The sequence below is a fragment of the Oncorhynchus gorbuscha genome, linkage group LG18 (assembly GCF_021184085.1).
Source record: "Oncorhynchus gorbuscha isolate QuinsamMale2020 ecotype Even-year linkage group LG18, OgorEven_v1.0, whole genome shotgun sequence".
NCBI lineage: Eukaryota > Metazoa > Chordata > Actinopteri > Salmoniformes > Salmonidae > Oncorhynchus > Oncorhynchus gorbuscha.
In genome coordinates, this window is record NC_060190.1 from 73,999,491 (window position 1) to 74,019,475 (window position 19,985).

The following is a 19,985-nucleotide window of genomic DNA, read 5'->3' on the forward strand; positions in this document are numbered from 1 at the left end:
CCCAGTCCACCTGGCCATGCTCCTGCTCCAGTTTCAACTGTTCTGCCTTACTATTATTCAACCATGCTGGTCATTTATGAACATTTGAACATCTTGGCCACGTTCTGTTATAATCTCCACCCGGCACAGCCAGAAGAGGACTGGCCACCCCACATATGCTCTCTCTAATTCTCTCTTTCTTTCTCTCTCTCGGAGGACCTGAGCCCTAGGACCGTGCCCCAGGACTACCTGACATGATGGCTCCTTGCTGTCCCCAGTCCACCTGACTGTGCTGCTGCTCCAGTTTCAACTGTTCTGCCTTATTATTATTTGACCATGCTGGTCATTTATGAACATTTGAACATCTTGGTCATTTTCTGTTATAATCTCTACCCGGCACAGCCAGAAGAGGACTGGCCACCCCACATAGCCCGGTTCCTCTCTAGGTTTCTTCCTAGGTTTTGGCCTTTCTAGGGAGTTTTTCCTAGCCACCGTGCTTTTACACCTGCATTGTTTGCTGTTTGGGGTTTTAGGCTGGGTTTCTGTACAGCACTTTGAGATATCAGCTGATGTACGAAGGGCTATATAAATAAATTTGATTTGATTTGATTTGATTTGATTTGATGGAGGTAGATATGTATAGGGGTAAGGGGACAGGGATACTGGAGGGATGGAGGTAGATATGTATAGGGGGAAGGGGACTATATACAGGATCAGTTCCAAGAGCATATTAACAATGTACAGGGATACTTGAGGGATGGAGGTAGATATGTATAGGGGTAAGGGGACTATATACAGGGTCAGTTCCAAGAGCATATTTACAATGTACAGGGATACTGGAGGGATGGAGGTAGATATGTATAGGGGTAAGGAGACTATATACAGGATCAGTTCCAAGAGCATATTAACAATGTACAGGGATACTGGAGGGATGGAGGTAGATATGTATAGGGGTAAGGGGACAGGGATACTGGAGGGATGGAGGTAGATATGTATAGGGGTAAGGAGACTATATACAGGATCAGTTCCAAGAGCATATTAACAATGTACAGGGATACTGGAGGGATGGAGGTAGATATGTATAGGGGTAAGGAGACAGGGTTATATACAGGGTCAGTTCCAAGAGCATATTAACAATGTACAGGGATACTGGAGGGATGGAGGTAGATATGTATAGGGGTAAGGGGACTATATACAGGATCAGTTCCAAGAGCATATTAACAATGTACAGGGATACTGGAGGGATGGAGGTAGATATGTATAGGGGGAAGGGGACTATATACAGGGTCAGTTCCAAGAGCATATTTACAATGTACAGGGATACTGGAGGGATGGAGGTAGATATGTATAGGGGTAAAGAGACTATATACAGGGTCAGTTCCAAGAGCATATTTACAATGTACAGGGATACTGGAGGGATGGAGGTAGATATGTATAGGGGTAAGGAGACTATATACAGGGTCAGTTCCAAGAGCATATTTACAATGTACAGGGATACTGGAGGGATGGAGGTAGATATGTATAGGGGTAAGGGGACAGGGATACTGGAGGGATGGAGGTAGATATGTATAGGGGTAAGGGGACAGGGATACTGGAGGGATGGAGGTAGATATGTATAGGGGGAAGAAGTTATATACAGGATCAGTTCCAAGAGCATATTAACAATGTACAGGGATACTGGAGGGATGGAGGTAGATATGTATAGGGGGAAGGGGACAGGGATACTGGAGTGATGGAGGTAGATATGTATAGGGGTAAGGGGACAGGGATACTGGAGGGATGGAGGTAGATATGTATAGGGGTAAGGGGACTATATACAGGGTCAGTTCCAAGAGCATATTTACAATGTACAGGGATACTGGAGGGATGGAGGTAGATATGTATAGGGGGAAGGAGACTATATACAGGATCAGTTCCAAGAGCATATTTACAATGTACAGGGATACTGGAGGGATGGAGGTAGATATGTATAGGGGGAAGGGGACTATATACAGGGTCAGTTCCAAGAGCATATTTACAATGTACAGGGATACTGGAGGGATGGAGGTAGATATGTATAGGGGTAAGGAGACTATATACAGGGTCAGTTCCAAGAGCATATTTACAATGTACAGGGATACTGGAGGGATGGAGGTAGATATGTATAGGGGTAAGGAGACTATATACAGGATCAGTTCCAAGAGCATATTAACAATGTACAGGGATACTGGAGGGATGGAGGTAGATATGTATAGGGGTAAGGGGACTATATACAGGGTCAGTTCCAAGAGCATATTAACAATGTACAGGGATACTGGAGGGATGGAGGTAGATATGTATAGGGGTAAGGGGACAGGGATACTGGAGGGATGGAGGTAGATATGTATAGGGGTAAGGAGACTATATACAGGATCAGTTCCAAGAGCATATTTACAATGTACAGGGATACTGGAGGGATGGAGGTAGATATGTATAGGGGGAAGGAGACAGGGTTATATACAGGATCAGTTCCAAGAGCATATTAACAATGTACAGGGATACTGGAGTGATGGAGGTAGATATGTATAGGGGTAAGGAGACTATATACAGGATCAGTTCCAAGAGCATATTAACAATGTACAGGGATACTGGAGGGATGGAGGTAGATATGTATAGGGGGAAGAAGTTATATACAGGATCAGTTCCAAGAGCATATTAACAATGTACAGGGATACTGGAGGGATGGAGGTAGATATGTATAGGGGGAAGGGGACTATATACAGGGTCAGTTCCAAGAGCATATTAACAATGTACAGGGATACTGGAGGGATGGAGGTAGATATGTATAGGGGTAAGGGGACAGGGATACTGGAGGGATGGAGGTAGATATGTATAGGGGTAAGGGGACAGGGATACTGGAGGGATGGAGGTAGATATGTATAGGGGGAAGGGGACTATATACAGGATCAGTTCCAAGAGCATATTAACAATGTACAGGGATAATGGAGGGATGGAGGTAGATATGTATAGGGGTAAGGGGACAGGGTTATATACAGGGTCAGTTCCAAGAGCATATTTACAATGTACAGGGATACTGGAGGGATGGAGGTAGATATGTATAGGGGTAAGGGGACAGGGTTATATACAGGGTCAGTTCCAAGAGCATATTTACAATGTACAGGGATACTGGAGGGATGGAGGTAGATATGTATAGGGGTAAGGGGACAGGGTTATATACAGGGTCAGTTCCAAGAGCATATTTACAATGTACAGGGATACTGGAGGGATGGAGGTAGATATGTATAGGGGTAAGGAGACAGGGATACTGGAGGGATGGAGGTAGATATGTATAGGGGTAAGGAGACTATATACAGGGTCAGTTCCAAGAGCATATTTACAATGTACAGGGATACTGGAGTGATGGAGGTAGATATGTATAGGGGTAAGGAGACAGGGATACTGGAGGGATGGAGGTAGATATGTATAGGGGTAAGGGGACAGGGATACTGGAGGGATGGAGGTAGATATGTATAGGGGTAAGGGGACAGGGATACTGGAGGGATGGAGGTAGATATGTATAGGGGGAAGGAGAAAGGGATACTGGAGTGATGGAGGTAGATATGTATAGGGGGAAGGAGACAGGGATACTGGAGTGATGGAGGTAGATATGTATAGGGGGAAGGAGACAGGGATACTGGAGTGATAGAGGTAGATATGTATAGGGGTAAGGGGACAGGGATACTGGAGGGATGGAGGTAGATATGTATAGGGGGAAGGAGACTATATACAGGGTCAGTACCATATTAACAATGTACAGGGATACTGGAGTGATGGAGGTAGATATGTATAGGAGGAAGGAGACAGGGATACTGGAGTGATGGAGGTAGATATGTATAGGAGGAAGGAGACAGGGATACTGGAGTGATGGAGGTAGATATGTATTGGGGTAAGGAGACTATATACAGGGTCAGTACCATATTAACAATGTACAGGGATACTGGAGTGATGGAGGTAGATATGTATAGGAGGAAGGAGACAGGGATACTGGAGTGATGGAGGTAGATATGTATAGGAGGAAGGAGACAGGGATACTGGAGTGATGGAGGTAGATATGTATAGGGGGAAGGGGACAGGGATACTGGAGTGATGGAGGTAGTTATGTATAGGGGGAAGGAGACAGGGATACTGGATATAGATAGATATGTATAGCGGGAAGATGCTCTCAATGGTGCAGCTGTATAACTTTTTTGAGGATTTGAAGGCCAATGCCAAACCTTTTCCATTTCCTGAGGGGGGAGAGGTGCTGTAGCGCCTTCTCTACAACTGTACGTGTGTGACTGGACCATTTTAAGTCTTTTGTCATTTAGACAATGCTCTGCATCGATTACAGCTCAGTGTTCAACTCCATTGTCCACTCCAAGCTCGTCACCAAGCTTAAGACCCTGGGATTGAACACTTCCCTCTGCCACTGGATCCAGGACTTCCTGACAGGACGACCCCAGCTCGTGAGGGTAGGCGACACCACTTCCTGCCATGCTGACTCTCAACACAGAGGCCCCCCAGGGGTGCGTGCTTAGTCCCCTCCTGTACTTCCTGTTCACCCATGACTGCGTGGGACTCCGACACCATCGTTAAGTTTGCTGATCACTGGTGACAACGAGACGGCCTACAGGGGGAGATCAGTCACCTGGCAGTGTGGTGCCGGGACAACAACCTCCCCCGAAACGTCAGTAAGACCAAGGAGCTGATCGTGGACTACAGGAAACGGAGGGGGGGGGGGGGACGACGACGACGACACCCCAATCCACATCAACGGGGCTGTAGTGGAGTGGGTTGAGAGCTTCAAGTTCCTCGGTGTCCACATCACTAAGGACTTAACATGGTCCACTCACACTCGTACAGTTTTAACATGGATATTGTGTGTAAGGTGTGCAACAATGACTAAGGTTATTACTTGAGTAGCTCCTTCTCTTTGAGTTCCAGCTGTAGCATAACGGCGTTGAGCTCCATGTAGAGGTTGTTGGCTCTCTCCAGCTTCCGCTCATAGTGCTCGCGTATATCCAGGGCATGTCTGGTAGAGAGGGAGAGACAAAGCCAACGAGACAAATAGGGGTTAATGCAAACACATCACAATGCAGCTAGCTATTAATGTACTGTCTGTCTGTACGGTATTTATGTATCTACTGTAGGATTCTTTCTGCATGTTCATTCGCTCCCTCACTAACTCACTCATTCACTTAAATATTAAGGAATTAAACCATCCATCCATTCATCCATCCATCTTCCATCCATCATCCATCCATTCATCCATCCATCCATGCATCATCCATCCATCATCCATCCATCCATCTATCATCCATCCATTAATCCATCATCCATCCACCCATCATCCATCCATTCATCATCCATGCATCCATCATCCATCCATCTATCATCCATCCATCATCCATTCATCCATCCATCCATCCATGCATCCATCCATTCATCCATCATCCATCCATCTATCATCCATCTATCATCCATCCATTCATCCATGCATCCATCATCCATTCATCCATCCATGCATCCATCATCCATCCATCTATCATCCATCCATCCATCCATCCATCGATCATCCATCCATCCATTCATCCATCCATCTATCACCCATCCATCCATTAATCCATCCATCATCCATCCATCATCCATCCATCCATCCATCACCCATCCATTAATCCATCATCCATCCATCCATCTATCATCCAGCCATCCATCTATCATCCATCCATCCATTAATCCATCCATCATCCATCCATCCATCATCCATCCATCATCCATCCATTAATCCATCATCCATCCATCCATCTATCATCCAGCCATCCATCTATCATCCATCTATCATCCATCCATCCATTAATCCATCATCCATCCATTCATCCATCCATCCATGCATCCATCATCCATCCATCTATCATCCATCATCCATCCATCGATCATCCATCCATCGATCATCCATCCATCCATTCATCCATCCATCTATCACCCATCCATTAATCCATCCATCATCCATCCATCATCCATCCATCCATCCATCACCCATCCATTAATCCATCATCCATCCATCCATCTATCATCCAGCCATCCATCTATCATCCATCCATCCATTAATCCATCCATCATCCATCCATCCATCCATCCATCGATCATCCATCCATCCATCCATTCATCCATCCATCTATCACCCATCCATCCATTAATCCATCCATCATCCATCCATCATCCATCCATCCATCCATCACCCATCCATTAATCCATCATCCATCCATCCATCTATCATCCAGCCATCCATCTATCATCCATCCATCTATTAATCCATCCATCATCCATCCATCATCCATCCATCCATCCATCCATCCATCATCCATCCATTAATCCATCATCCATCCATCCATCCATCTATCATCCAGCCATCCATCTATCATCCATCTATCATCCATCCATCCATTAATCCATCATCCATCCATTCATCCATCCATCCATGCATCCATCATCCATCCATCTATCATCCATCATCCATCATCCATCGATCATCCATCCATCCATTCATCCATCCATCTATCACCCATCCATCCATTAATCCATCCATCATCCATCCATCATCCATCCATCCATCCATCACCCATCCATTAATCCATCATCCATCCATCCATCTATCATCCAGCCATCCATCTATCATCCATCCATCCATTAATCCATCCATCATCCATCCATCCATCCATCCATCATCCATCCATTAATCCATCATCCATCCATCCATCCATCTATCATCCAGCCATCCATCCATCTATCATCCATCCATCCATTAATCCATCATCCATCCATTCATCCATCCATCCATGCATCCATGCATCCATCAATCTATCATCCATCCATCCATTAATCCATCCATCTATCCATCCATCATCCATCCATCCATCATCCATCCATCCATCTATCATCCATCCATCCATTAATCCATCCATCATCCATCCATCATCCATCCATCTATCATCCATCCATCCATCCATCCATCCATCATCCATCATCCATCCATCCATCTATCACCCATCCATCCATTAATCCATCATCCATCCATCCATCCATCCATCCATCCATCCATCCATCCATCCATCCATCCATCCATCCATCCATCTATCATCCATCCATCCATGAATCCACCATCCATCCATCCATGACCCTCTTCCTGTACCTGAGCTCCTCTTTGCGTCGTATAATCATCTCCTCGTCCAGTCTGTGTATACACGTCCCCTCTGACTTGATCTTCTCAAAGTGTTGCTTCACCTCCTCACGCCACTCTGCCTGCAACACAGATACAGCAACAGACGCCGTGTCAGTTAAACCGCAGCACCACAGATTATAGTGACAGTTAAAACACAGCAATACAGATTATAGTGTCAGTTAAAACACAGCACCACAGATTATAGTGTCAGTTAAAACACAGCATCACAGATTATATAATATAATAATAATATAATAATAATAATAATATATGCCATTTAGCAGACGCTTTTATCCAAAGCGACTTACAGTCATGTGTGCATACATTCTACGGATGGGTGGTCCCGGGGATCGAACCCACTACCCTGGCGTTACAAGCGCCATGCTCTACCAACTGAGCTACAGAAGGACCAAGTTATAGTGACAGTTAAAACACAGCACCACAAATTATAGTGTCAGTTAAAACACAGCATCACAGATTATAGTGACAGTTAAAACACAGCACCACAAATTATAGTGTCAGTTAAAACACAGCATCACAGATTATAGTGACAGTTAAAACACAGCATCACAGATTATAGTGACAATTAAAACACAGCACCACAAATTATAGTGTCAGTTAAAACACAGATTATAGTGTCAGTTAAAACACAGCACCACAGATTATAGTGTCAGTTAAAACACAGCACCACAAATTATAGTGTCAGTTAAAACACAGCATCACAGATTATAGTGACAGTTAAAACACAGCTCTACAGATTATAGTGACAGTTAAAACACAGCACCACGGATTATAGTGACAGTTAAAACACAGATTATAGTGTCAGTTAAAACACAGCACCACAGATTATAGTGTCAGTTAAAACACAGATTATAGTGTCAGTTAAAACACAGCACCACAGATTATAGTGTCAATTAAAACACAGATTATAGTGTAAATCATAACAGTTAGACAGCAGCATAGACATACCATGTGTGTCAGTCAAAATGAATCCATGTCACAGAGCATCTCAGAACACTTTCTGAACGAAAATACACCGTGGACATTTTCCTGCCTGTGTACCATTCTGACTTTGACAAGTGCCTTTTTAGCTGCTGTCTGTCTAGTCTTGTCCAAGGACATAAGGGTTTTTAAGAGAGTGTTTGTGTGTGGTCGTGTGCAGGTCCGTTCGTCCGTCACGGTCCATCTGTGTGTGTGTGGCTCTTGTTATTAAGCTAATGGAGTTTGAGAGCACTCTGCTCTGCCTGCAGCCACCCCTCTCATCCCTCATTCCTTTATGTCCTCCTTGCCCTGCCTCCCCTCCCTGCCTCTCCTTCCTTCCCTCCTCCCTGCCTCTCGTTCCCTCCCTCTGCCTCTCCTCCCCTCCTCCCTGCCTCTCCTTCCCTGCCTCTCCTTCAATTCAATTCAAGGGCTTTATTGGCATGGGAAACATCCTTCCCTCCTCCCTGCCTCTCCTTACCTGCCTCTCCTTCCCTCCCCCTGCCTCTCCTTCCCTCCCCCTCCCCCTGCCTCTCCTTCCCTCCCCCTGCCTCTCCTTCCCTCCTCCCTGCCTCTCCTTACCTGCCTCTCCTTCCCTCCCCCTGTCTCTCCTTCCCTCCCCCTGCCTCTCCTTCCCTCCTCCCTGCCTCTCCTTCCCTGCCTCTCCTTCCCTCCTCCCTGCCTCTCCTTCCCTCCCCCTGCCTCTCCTTCCCTCCTCCCTGCCTCTCCTTCCCTCCCCCTGCCTCTCCTTCCCTGCCTCTCCTTCAATTCAATTCAAGGGCTTTATTGGCATGGGAAACATCCTTCCCTCCCCTCGCCTCTCCTCCCCTTCTCCCTGCCATTCCTTCCTTGCCTCTCCTTCCCTCCTCCCCTGCCTCTCCTTCCCTGCCTCTCCTTCAATTCAATTCAAGGGCTTTATTGGCATGGGAAACATCCTTCCCTCCCCTCGCCTCTCCTCCCCTTCTCCCTGCTATTCCTTCCTTGCCTCTCCTTCCCTCCTCCCTGCCTCTCCTTCCCTCCCCCTGCCTCTCCTCCCCTCCTCCCTGCCTCTCCTTCCCTGCCTCTCCTTCCCTCCTCCCCTGCCTCTCCTTCCTTCCTTCCTCCCTGCCTCTCCTTCCTCCCTGCCTCTCCTCCCCTCCTCCCTGCCTCTCCTCCCCTCCTCCCTGCCTCTCCTTCCCTCCTCCCTGCCTCTCCTTCCCTCCTCCCATCCTTCTCTCCACCTCTTCTCCTCTCCTCCCAACCCCTTCTACCTGCCTCTCCTCCACATTAAAGCAATCAATAGAATAGACTGTAGCAGCTAATACTTCTTGCTGCCATCACAGGAAAAATCCATTATGAGAGGAGAGGGGGGGAGGATGAAAGGGGGAGGGTGGAGAAAGAAAGAGAGAAGAAAGGGAGGGGGCAGGAGGGGTGAGTGAGAGGGCAGGAGGAGAAGAGAAAGGGAAAGGCGAAAAGAGAGGGGGAGGAAGAGGAGAGGGGAGAGAATAAAGTGGAAGTGAGAGAGAAGAGAGAGAGATGAGTAGGAAAGGAGGAGATGGAGAGAGAAGAGAGAGAGGAGAAGGGGGGGAGAGAGAAGAGAGAGAGTAGGGAAGGAAGAGAGAGAGAGGAGTAAGGAGAGAGAGGAGTAGGGAAGGAGGAGAGGCAGAGAGAGGAGTAGGGAAGGAGGAGAGGCAGAGAGAGGAGGAGAGAAGGAGGAGAGGGAGGAGGAGAGGCAGAGAGATGGCAGTTATGGGGCTGGTATTTGCGTCACTAGATGCCATCAGGTTCAGAAGCAACGGGGCGCAGACAGAAGGAAATGAATCAGGAAAACTGATGTGTGTTTATTGGGGTCGTGCTTATGTGACTGCCTGTGTAATTGCATGCACGGGCACTTGTCCATCAGCTTGTAATTTTACAAGGCAACATATATCTTTCCTCGACAGACAGCAGGGAAATTGGTATTGAGTGAGAGAGAGAGAAAGTGTTATGCAGGTGAATGAGGACCCAAAAGCGACTTGGCGAAAACAGAGTTTTTAATCCAGTAAAGATACTTTACAAAACAAAAGGCATAATACTACTCGTAAAGACGAGAACAGACTGGAGACTTGATCAAGAACTGCAGGTTGCCTCGGGAAGGCACTTGAACCTAGCAGACTCAGACACCTGCTCACCACGCAGCATCTGAGGGAAACACGACACGACAGGGCAATACATAGACACAGCACGGTGAATTATAGACAAGGATCCGACAGGGCAGGAACGGAAAACAAGGAGAGAAATAGGGACTCTAATCAGGGAAAAGGATCGGGAACAGGTGTGGGAAGACTAAATGATTGATTAGGGGAATAGGAACAGCTGGGAGCAGGAACGGAACGATAGAGAGAAGAGAGAGCGAGAGAGTGAGAGAGGGAGGGGAGAGAGAGGGATAGAAAGAGGGAAAGAACCTAATAAGACCAGCAGAGGGAAACGAATAGAAGGGGAAGCACAGGGACAAGACATGATAATCAATGACAAAACATGACAGTACCCCCCACTCACCGAGCGCCTCCTGGCGCACTCGAGGAGGAACCCTGGCGGCAACGGAGGAAATCATCAATAAGCGAACGGTCCAGCACGTCCCGAGACGGAACCCAACTCCTCTCCTCAGGACCGTAACCCTCCCAATCCACTAAGTATTGGTGACCCCGTCCCCGAGAACGCATGTCCATGATCTTACGTACCTTGTAAATAGGTGCGCTCGACAAGGAGGGGGGAGACGAACGGGGGTGCGAAGAAAGGGCTTGACACAGGAGACATGGAAGACAGGATGGACGCGACGAAGATGTCGCGGAAGAAGCAGTCGCACAGCGACAGGATTGACGACCTGGGAGACACGGAACGGACCAATGAACCGCGGAGTCAACTTACGAGAAGCTGTCGTAAGAGGAAGGTTGCGAGTGGAAAGCCACACTCTCTGGCCGCAACAATACCTTGGACTCTTAATCCTGCGTTTATTGGCGGCTCTCACAGTCTGTGCCCTGTAACGGCAAAGTGCAGACCTCACCCTCCTCCAGGTGCGCTCACAACGTTGGACAAACGCTTGAGCGGAGGGAACGCTGGACTCGGCAAGCTGGGATGAGAACAGAGGAGGCTGGTAACCCAGACTACTCTGAAACGGAGATAACCCGGTAGCAGACGAAGGAAGCGAGTTGTGAGCGTATTCTGCCCAGGGGAGCTGTTCTGCCCAAGACGCAGGGTTTCTGAAAGAAAGGCTGCGTAGTATGCGACCAATCGTCTGATTGGCCCTCTCTGCTTGACCGTTAGACTGGGGATGAAACCCGGAAGAGAGACTGACGGACGCACCAATCAAACGACAGAACTCCCTCCAAAACTGTGACGTGAATTGCGGGCCTCTGTCTGAAACGGCGTCTAACGGGAGGCCATGAATTCTGAACACATTCTCGATGATGATTTGTGCCGTCTCCTTAGCGGAAGGAAGTTTAGCGAGGGGAATGAAATGTGCCGCCTTAGAGAACCTATCGACAACCGTAAGAATCACAGTCTTCCCCGCAGACAAAGGCAGACCGGTAATGAAGTCTAGGGCGATGTGAGACCATGGTCGAGAAGGAATGGGGAGCGGTCTGAGACGACCGGCAGGAGGAGAGTTACCCGACTTAGTCTGCGCGCAGTCCGAACAAGCAGCCACGAAACGGCGCGTGTCACGCTCCTGAGTCGGCCACCAAAAGCGCTGGCGAATAGACGCAAGAGTGCCTCGAACACCGGGATGACCAGCTAACTTGGCAGAGTGAGCCCACTGAAGAACAGCCAGACGAGTGGAAACAGGAACGAAAAGGAGGTTACTAGGACAAGCGCGCGGCGACGCAGTGTGCGTGAGTGCTTGCTTAACCTGTCTTTCAATTCCCCAGACTGTTAACCCGACAACACGCCCATAAGGAAGAAGTAGAAGCCACAGAAGAACTAAACAGACGGGGGATCAGTAGAAGAAATCACAAACCACAGAAAAACAAGAACTAAACAGAACGGGATCAAGGTTCATGGTCTGTCCAAACGACAGGCCCCCTCCAACCACTGTGTTTTTGCGGTTACATCATAGTTGCGCTCAGACGGTATGAGAAAAATCGCAAGGATGAACAAACTGGAAGCGCTGGGATAGAATGGCTCCCAACCTCTGAAGCGTCAACCTCAACAATGAATTGTCAACGCCCAACGAGCTTGAACCGGGCATTAGGGGCAGTCGTTTGGCAGAACGGATGTACTCAAGGTTCTTATGGTCTGTCCAAACGGAACGAGAAAAGTAAAGGAGACATGAAAAGAGCACTTCTCAGTCGTAGAGACAATTCTCTAAAAGGCCTCCAACCACTGAATCTCGCCATTCAAGCCTCAGCATGTCTCTCAGAACATCATTAACTAATGCTGAAAAACAGCGGATGGCGAACCAAAAGCAGTTCACGGTTACCCACATCATAGTTGCGCTCAGATGGCGACAGGCGATGAGAAAAATAAGCGCAAGGATGAACCTTATCGTCAGACTGGAAGCGCTGGGATAGAATGGCTCCCACGCCACCTCTAGGAGCGGAACGAAGCGTCAACCTCAACAATGAAGTTGCCGGAGAGGGCAGCAACTACGGCGAAATTACGAATGACACAGGAGCCTTACGTTGGAACAGAGAGTATAGTCTACCCCAGCTTGGGAATCCATCTGAATGCCTTCAGCGGAAATAACGAACCGAGAAAAGGAACGGAGGAGTAACTTCCTCAGCCTTTCAGAGACAGGTTTCTTTGAAATGAATCTCGAGTGATGGCAGACATTAAACACTTCACATGACAAAAACGTTCCAGGATGTAGAATTCTAGACCAATTAACTAGAAGGATTATGACATACTAGCCAGGGATGACCCAAAAAACAGGTGAAAGGTGAACGAAAAAAAAAAAAAGTCTCACACGTGGTTGACCAGATACTGTGAGTAAGAAGATGACTACCATCTAAGGCTGAAACATAAGGGGAAGCGGATAACTGTCTGAAAGGAATGTCATTCAGCCCATGCTTCGTCCATGAAACAACCCTCAGCCCCAGAGTCAATCAAGGCACTGCATGTAGCACCCGAACCGAGACACAGCGTAGATGGACCGACATAGTAGTACAGGATCTAGATGAAGAGAGAGTAGTAGCGCTCAAAGTAGCCCTCCGCTTACTGAATGAGCTCTGGCCTTTACTGGACATGAATTGACAAAATGTCCATCAAATCCTGTAGAGGCACAGGCGGTTGGTGATCCTCCGTTCCCTCTCCAGAAGAAATGGGAGGGATGGTCAGACATTAAACCTCCCAGCTGCATGGGCCAATCTCTGAGCCAGAGGAGGAGAGGGCCCTTGGAGTTAAATCTACCCGTCGTTCTATGCGGATGGCGAAGAGCAATCAAAGAAACCTCCGAGAGAGAATCTCTTCAGTTCCAGTCAATAGAGGCAGCAAGAGTGCGAAACTCTATAGAGTAATCCGTTATGGATCGATCACCTTGGCATAGGGAAGCCAGGGCCCTAGAAGCTTCCCCACCAAAAACTGAACGGTCAAAAACCCGAATCATCTCCTCTTTAAAGTTCTGGTAATTGTTAGAACAATCAGCCCTTGCCTCCCAGATAGCTGTGCCCCACTCTCGAGCCCGGCCAGTGAATTGACAAAATGAGTGAAATGACGTCGAAGCAACCCGAGCTCTCTCGCTAGAGTATGTGTTGGGTTGGAGAGAGAACACAATATCACACTGGGTGAGAAAGGAGCGGCACTCCGTGGGCTGCCCGGAGTAGCAAGGTGGGTTATTAACCCTAGGTTCCGGATGCTCGGCAGGCCAGGAAGTAACAGGTGGCACGAGACGAAAACTCTGGAACTGTCCAGAGAGGTCGGAAACCTGAGCGGCCAGGTTCTCCACGGCATGGCGAGCAGCAGACAATTCCTGCTCGTGTCTGCCGAGCATGGCTCCTTGGATCTCGACGGCAGTGTTACGAGCATCTGTAGTCGCTGGGTCCATTCCTTGGTCGGATCCTTCTGTTATGCAGGTGAATGAGGACCCAAAAGCGACTTGGCGAAAACAGAGTTTTTAATCCAGTAAAGATACTTTACAAAACAAAAGGCATAATACTACTCGTAAAGACGAGAACAGACTGGAGACTTGATCAAGAACTGCAGGTTGCCTCGGGAAGGCACTTGAACCTAGCAGACTCAGACACCTGCTCACCACGCAGCATCTGAGGGAAACACGACACGACAGGGCAATACATAGACACAGCACGGTGAATTATAGACAAGGATCCGACAGGGCAGGAACGGAAAACAAGGAGAGAAATAGGGACTCTAATCAGGGAAAAGGATCGGGAACAGGTGTGGGAAGACTAAATGATTGATTAGGGGAATAGGAACAGCTGGGAGCAGGAACGGAACGATAGAGAGAAGAGAGAGCGAGAGAGTGAGAGAGGGAGGGGGAGAGAGAGGGATAGAAAGAGGGAAAGAACCTAATAAGACCAGCAGAGGGAAACGAATAGAAGGGGAAGCACAGGGACAAGACATGATAATCAATGACAAAACATGACAGAAAGAGCTGCTAGTTGGCTTTAGTAGGAACAGTATTCTTCTGTATTCATAGAGACTCACTACTATACTAGAGTGGCCGTTGTCATAAACCAGGCATAGTCATAAACCAGGCATAGTCATTGCGCGTCGTGCGAGACGCATGCTTCTCCCTGCGACTTGATTGGCGGCTTGCGGTAATAATCTGAAAGAACTTGTTTTGTTTTCCTCAGTCAGCTGAATGTGCCACTTACTTCATAGAACCGTGGTCATGTAAATAACCTTTAGCGTCTTGGGACAAACAGAGAGATAAAAGCGGGTTCTGGCGCGTCTTGAATTCATTTTCATTCTAGGAATGACCAACTATGAGCCCCATAACCTGAGTTTATACATAGGAGCCCCATATAGGAGCTTATACCTGTGTTCTGTTTCCATGTACAACATAAGCTGTGCAGGACTCGGTAGGAATGCAGAGTGAGAAATCTGCACAGGATAAGATTGTTTGATGATCATCCCTGATGTTTTCTTCAACTTTTCAATACCTTTCTGATGCACATTTCAATCACTCCACAGCACACTTCCTTCAATCCACACAGCAATATCTGGCAAATCTGGTGCAGTCCACGAGGAGGAGATGTACTGCAGTACTTAATGCAGCTGGTGGCCACACCAGATACTGACTGTTACTTTTGATGTTGACACCGCCTTTGTTCAGGGACACATTATTCCATTTCTGTTAGTCACATGTCTGTGAAACTTGTTTAGTTTTTTTCTCAGTTGTTGAATCTTATTTACACGTTAAGTTTGCTGAAAATAAACGCAGTTGGCAGTGAGTTTATTATCTTAAATATCATGTATGAATCTGTTTAATTTCATGTTTTGAATCATTTTGACTTTGAGACCCCCTCCCCCCCACACAACCCATATTCTCTGATGGGGTATGGCGGCTCGCCCAGTGATTTTGTTTTACAAAAGTGTCTCTCTTGGAAATATTAGTGACATAAGCCTTTATAACTCTAAAATGAACATTTCATTTAAAGATGGCTGTCCTGTAGTCATGTTGCCAGCGTGTCAATGGCCATTCTAGTACTCTAGTCTAGTACTCTAGTTCTAGTACTGTTTACTCGTGTGACAGTACCTGAGATTTAAAGTATGTCTCCTGTGGGGTGGACAGCAGGTCAGCGGAGGCGATGTCCAGGTGCAGTAAGATCTGTCTGAATGAAGGTCTGTTCCTGGGCTTACTGCTCCTGGAGGCAGATACACACATATCTTTAAATACAACTACAATGTACAAAATCTACATCTTCTGATTACTTAAAATCCTTGTCTATTTGTTAAACATGTTCATGCCCTGTCCTCCCATCCCCTCTTTTATACCCTGTACCCCACCCCTTCTTTTAGGCCCTGCCCTGCCCTCCCTCCCTCCCTACCACCCTCCCTCCCTCCCTCCCCTCCCTCCCCCTCCCTCCCTCCCCCCATCCCTCCCTCCCTCCCATCCCTCTGTCTCACCAGCACTGTCTCAGCAGTATCTTGAATCCGTCTGGGCAGCTCTCTGGGACAGGTAGGTTCAGGCTATTGTTTCCAACCCCCCAGATGATGGCTGAAGAGTCCACGTCTTTATACGGTACCTCTCCGGTCAACATCTCCCATAACACCACACCAAACGACCTGCAGAGAGAAGGAGAGAGATGCCATGAGTCCATACTACTCTTTAAAATGAACACTTCTGATTTCCCATTTTATATTATTGTTTCCCATTTTATACAAAAACAAGGCTGTGTAGGCTACATGTTTGTGTAAAAAGTGCCAGTCGGTCAGTGTGTGTTTATGTGTGTACTGGGCTCCCCTGGCTTTTAGCCCTAGTCTGCCCGGTGCCAGGGTGTGGCTCTTCCCCTGCCGTCGGGTAGAGGATGGGGGATAAGGGAGTTCCCGTCCCAGGGGAGTAACTATGGAAAGGTTGTTGTTGATGACACCTTGGATCTGGATCACCACGGCAACTCTGGTGCACACCAATAGTATCGTGGGGGAGGGAGAAAGCACCAATAGCATCATGTGGGAGGGAGGAAGCACCAATAGCATCATGTGGGAGGGAGAGAACACCAATAGCTTCAGGATGGAGGGAGAGAACACCAATAGCATCATGTGGGAGGGAGAGAACACCAATAGCATCAAGATGGAGGGAGAGAACACCAATAGCATCATGTGGGAGGGAGAGAACACCAATAGCTTTGTGTGGGAGGGAGAAATCACTAATAGCATTATGTGGGAGGGAGAGAACACCAATAGCATCATGTGGGAGGGAGAGAACACCAATAGCATCAGGATGAAGGGAGAGAACACCAATAGCATCAGGATGGAGGGAGAGAACACCAATAGCATCATTTGGGAGGGAGGAAGCACCAATAGCATCATGTGGGAGGGAGAGAACACCAATAGCATCAGGATGGAGGGAGAGAACACCAATAGCATCATGTGGGAGGGAGAGAACACCAATAGCATCAGGATGGAGGGAGAGAACACCAATAGCATCATGTGGGAGGGAGAGAACACCAATAGCATCAGGATGGAGGGAGAGAACACCAATAGCATCAGGATGGAGGGAGAGAACACCAATAGCATCAGGATGGAGGGAGAGAACACCAATAGCATCATGTGGGAGGGAGAGAACACCAATAGCATCAGGATGGAGGGAGAGAACACCAATAGCATCATGTGGGAGGGAGAGAACACCAATAGCATCAGGATGGAGGGAGAGAACACCAATAGCATCAGGATGGAGGGAGAGAACACCAATAGCATCATGTGGGAGGGAGAGAACACCAATAGCATCATGTGGGAGGGAGAGAACACCAATAGCATCATGGGGGAGGGAGGAAGCACCAATAGTATTGTGGGGAGGGAGAAAGCAACAATAGCATCAGGATGGAGGGAGAGAACACGAATAGCATCAGGATGGAGGGAGAGAACACCAATAGCATCATGTGGGAGGGAGAGAACACCAATAGCATCATGATGGAGGGAGTGAACACCAATATCATCATGATGGAGGGAGAGAACACCAATAGCATCAGGATGGAGGGAGAGAACACCAATAGCATCAGGATGGAGGGAGAGAGCAGCAATAGCATCAGGATGGAGGGAGAGAACACCAATAGCATCATGTGGGAGGGAGAGAACACCAATAGCATCAGGATGGAGGGAGAGAACACCAATAGCATCAGGATGGAGGGAGAGAACACCAATAGCATCAGGATGGAGGGAGAGAACACCAATAGCATCAGGATGGAGGGAGAGAACACCAATAGCATCATGTGGGAGGGAGAGAACACCAATAGTGTCATGTGGGAGGGAGAGAACACCAATAGCATCAGGATGGAGGGAGAGAATACCAATAGTATCAGGATGGAGGGAGAGAACACCAATAGCATCAGGATGGAGGGAGAGAACACCAATAGCATCAGGATGGAGGGAGGGAGAGAACACCAATAGCATCATGTGGGAGGGAGAGAACACCAATAGCATCAGGATGGAGGGAGAGAACACCAATAGCATCAGGATGGAGGGAAAGAACACCAATAGCATCAGGATGGAGGGAGAGAACACCAATAGCATCAGGATGGAGGGAGAGAACACCAATAGCATCATGTGGGAGGGAGAGAACACCAATAGCATGATGTGGGAGGGAGAGAACACCAATAGCATCATGATGGAGGGAGAGAACACCAATAGCATCATGATGGAGGGAGAGAACACCAATAGCATCATGTGGGAGGGAGAGAACACCAATAGCATCATGATGGAGGGAGGAAGCACCAATAGCATCATGTGGGAGGGAGAGAACACCAATAGCATCAGGATGGAGGGAGAGAACACCAATAGCATCAGGATGGAGGGAGAGAACACCAATAGCATCAGGATGGAGGGAGAGAACACCAATAGCATCAGGATGGAGGGAGAGAACACCAATAGCATCAGGATGGAGGGAGAGAACACCAATAGCATCATGTGGGAGGGAGAGAACACCAATAGCATCAGGATGGAGGGAGAGAGCACCAATAGCATCATGATGGAGGGAGAGAACACCAATAGCATCATGATGGAGGGAGAGAACACCAATAGCATCATGATGGAGGGAGAGAACACCAATAGCATCAGGATGGAGGGAGAGAACACCAATAGCATCATGTGGGAGGGAGAGAACACCAATAGCATCATGATGGAGGGAGAGAACACCAATAGCATCATGATGGAGGGAGAGAACACCAATAGCATCAGGATGGAGGGAGAGAACACCAATAGCATCATGTGGGAGGGAGAGAACACCAATAGTATCAGGATGGAGGGAGAGAACACCAATAGCATCATGTGGGAGGGAGAGAACACCAATAGCATCATGTGGGAGGGAGAGAACACCAATAGCATCAGGATGGAGGGAGAGAGCACCAATAGAATAATGTGGGAGGGAGAGAACACCAATAGCATCAGGATGGAGGGAGAGAACACCAATAGCATCATGTGGGAGGGAGAGAGCACCAATAGCATCAGGATGGAGGGAGAGAGCACCAATAGCATCAGGATGGAGGGAGAGAACACCAATAGAATAATGTGGGAGGGAGAGAACACCAATAGCATCAGGATGGAGGGAGAGAACACCAATAGCAACATGTGGGAGGGAGAGAGCACCAATAGCATCAGGATGGAGGGAGAGAGCACCAATAGCATCAGGATGGAGGGAGAGAACACCAATAGCATCATGTGGGAGGGAGAGAACACCAATAGCATCAGGATGGAGGGAGAGAACACCAATAGCATCAGGATGGAGGGAGAGAGCAGCAATAGCATCAGGATGGAGGGAGAGAACACCAATAGCATCATGTGGGAGGGAGAGAACACCAATAGCATCAGGATGGAGGGAGAGAACACCAATAGCATCAGGATGGAGGGAGAGAACACCAATAGCATCAGGATGGAGGGAGAGAACACCAATAGCATCATGTGGGAGGGAGAGAACACCAATAGCATCAGGATGGAGGGAGAGAACACCAATAGCATCAGGATGGAGGGAGAGAACACCAATAGCATCATGTGGGAGGGAGAGAACACCAATAGCATCATGTGGGAGGGAGAGAACACCAATAGCATCAGGATGGAGGGAGAGAACACCAATAGCATCAGGATGGAGGGAGAGAACACCAATAGCATCAGGATGGAGGGAGAGAACACCAATAACATCATGTGGGAGGGAGAGAACACCAATAGCATCAGGATGGAGGGAGAG

At 47.9% G+C, this 19,985-nt stretch overlaps 1 protein-coding gene across 1 annotated transcript in view; it reads right to left on the reverse strand.

Annotated features, from left to right (window-relative positions):
* Positions 1-19,985, reverse strand: part of LOC124004207 (mitogen-activated protein kinase kinase kinase 12-like) — a 65,466-nt gene that overhangs the window by 12,818 nt on the left and 32,663 nt on the right. Inside the window, exons 6-9 of the mRNA XM_046312971.1 lie at positions 16,217-16,375; positions 15,846-15,954; positions 7,166-7,275; positions 4,892-5,008 (exon numbers count right to left, since the gene is read on the reverse strand). Coding sequence (XP_046168927.1) covers positions 4,892-5,008; positions 7,166-7,275; positions 15,846-15,954; positions 16,217-16,375 — 495 coding nt within the window. The remainder of the gene's footprint in view (positions 1-4,891; positions 5,009-7,165; positions 7,276-15,845; positions 15,955-16,216; positions 16,376-19,985) is intronic.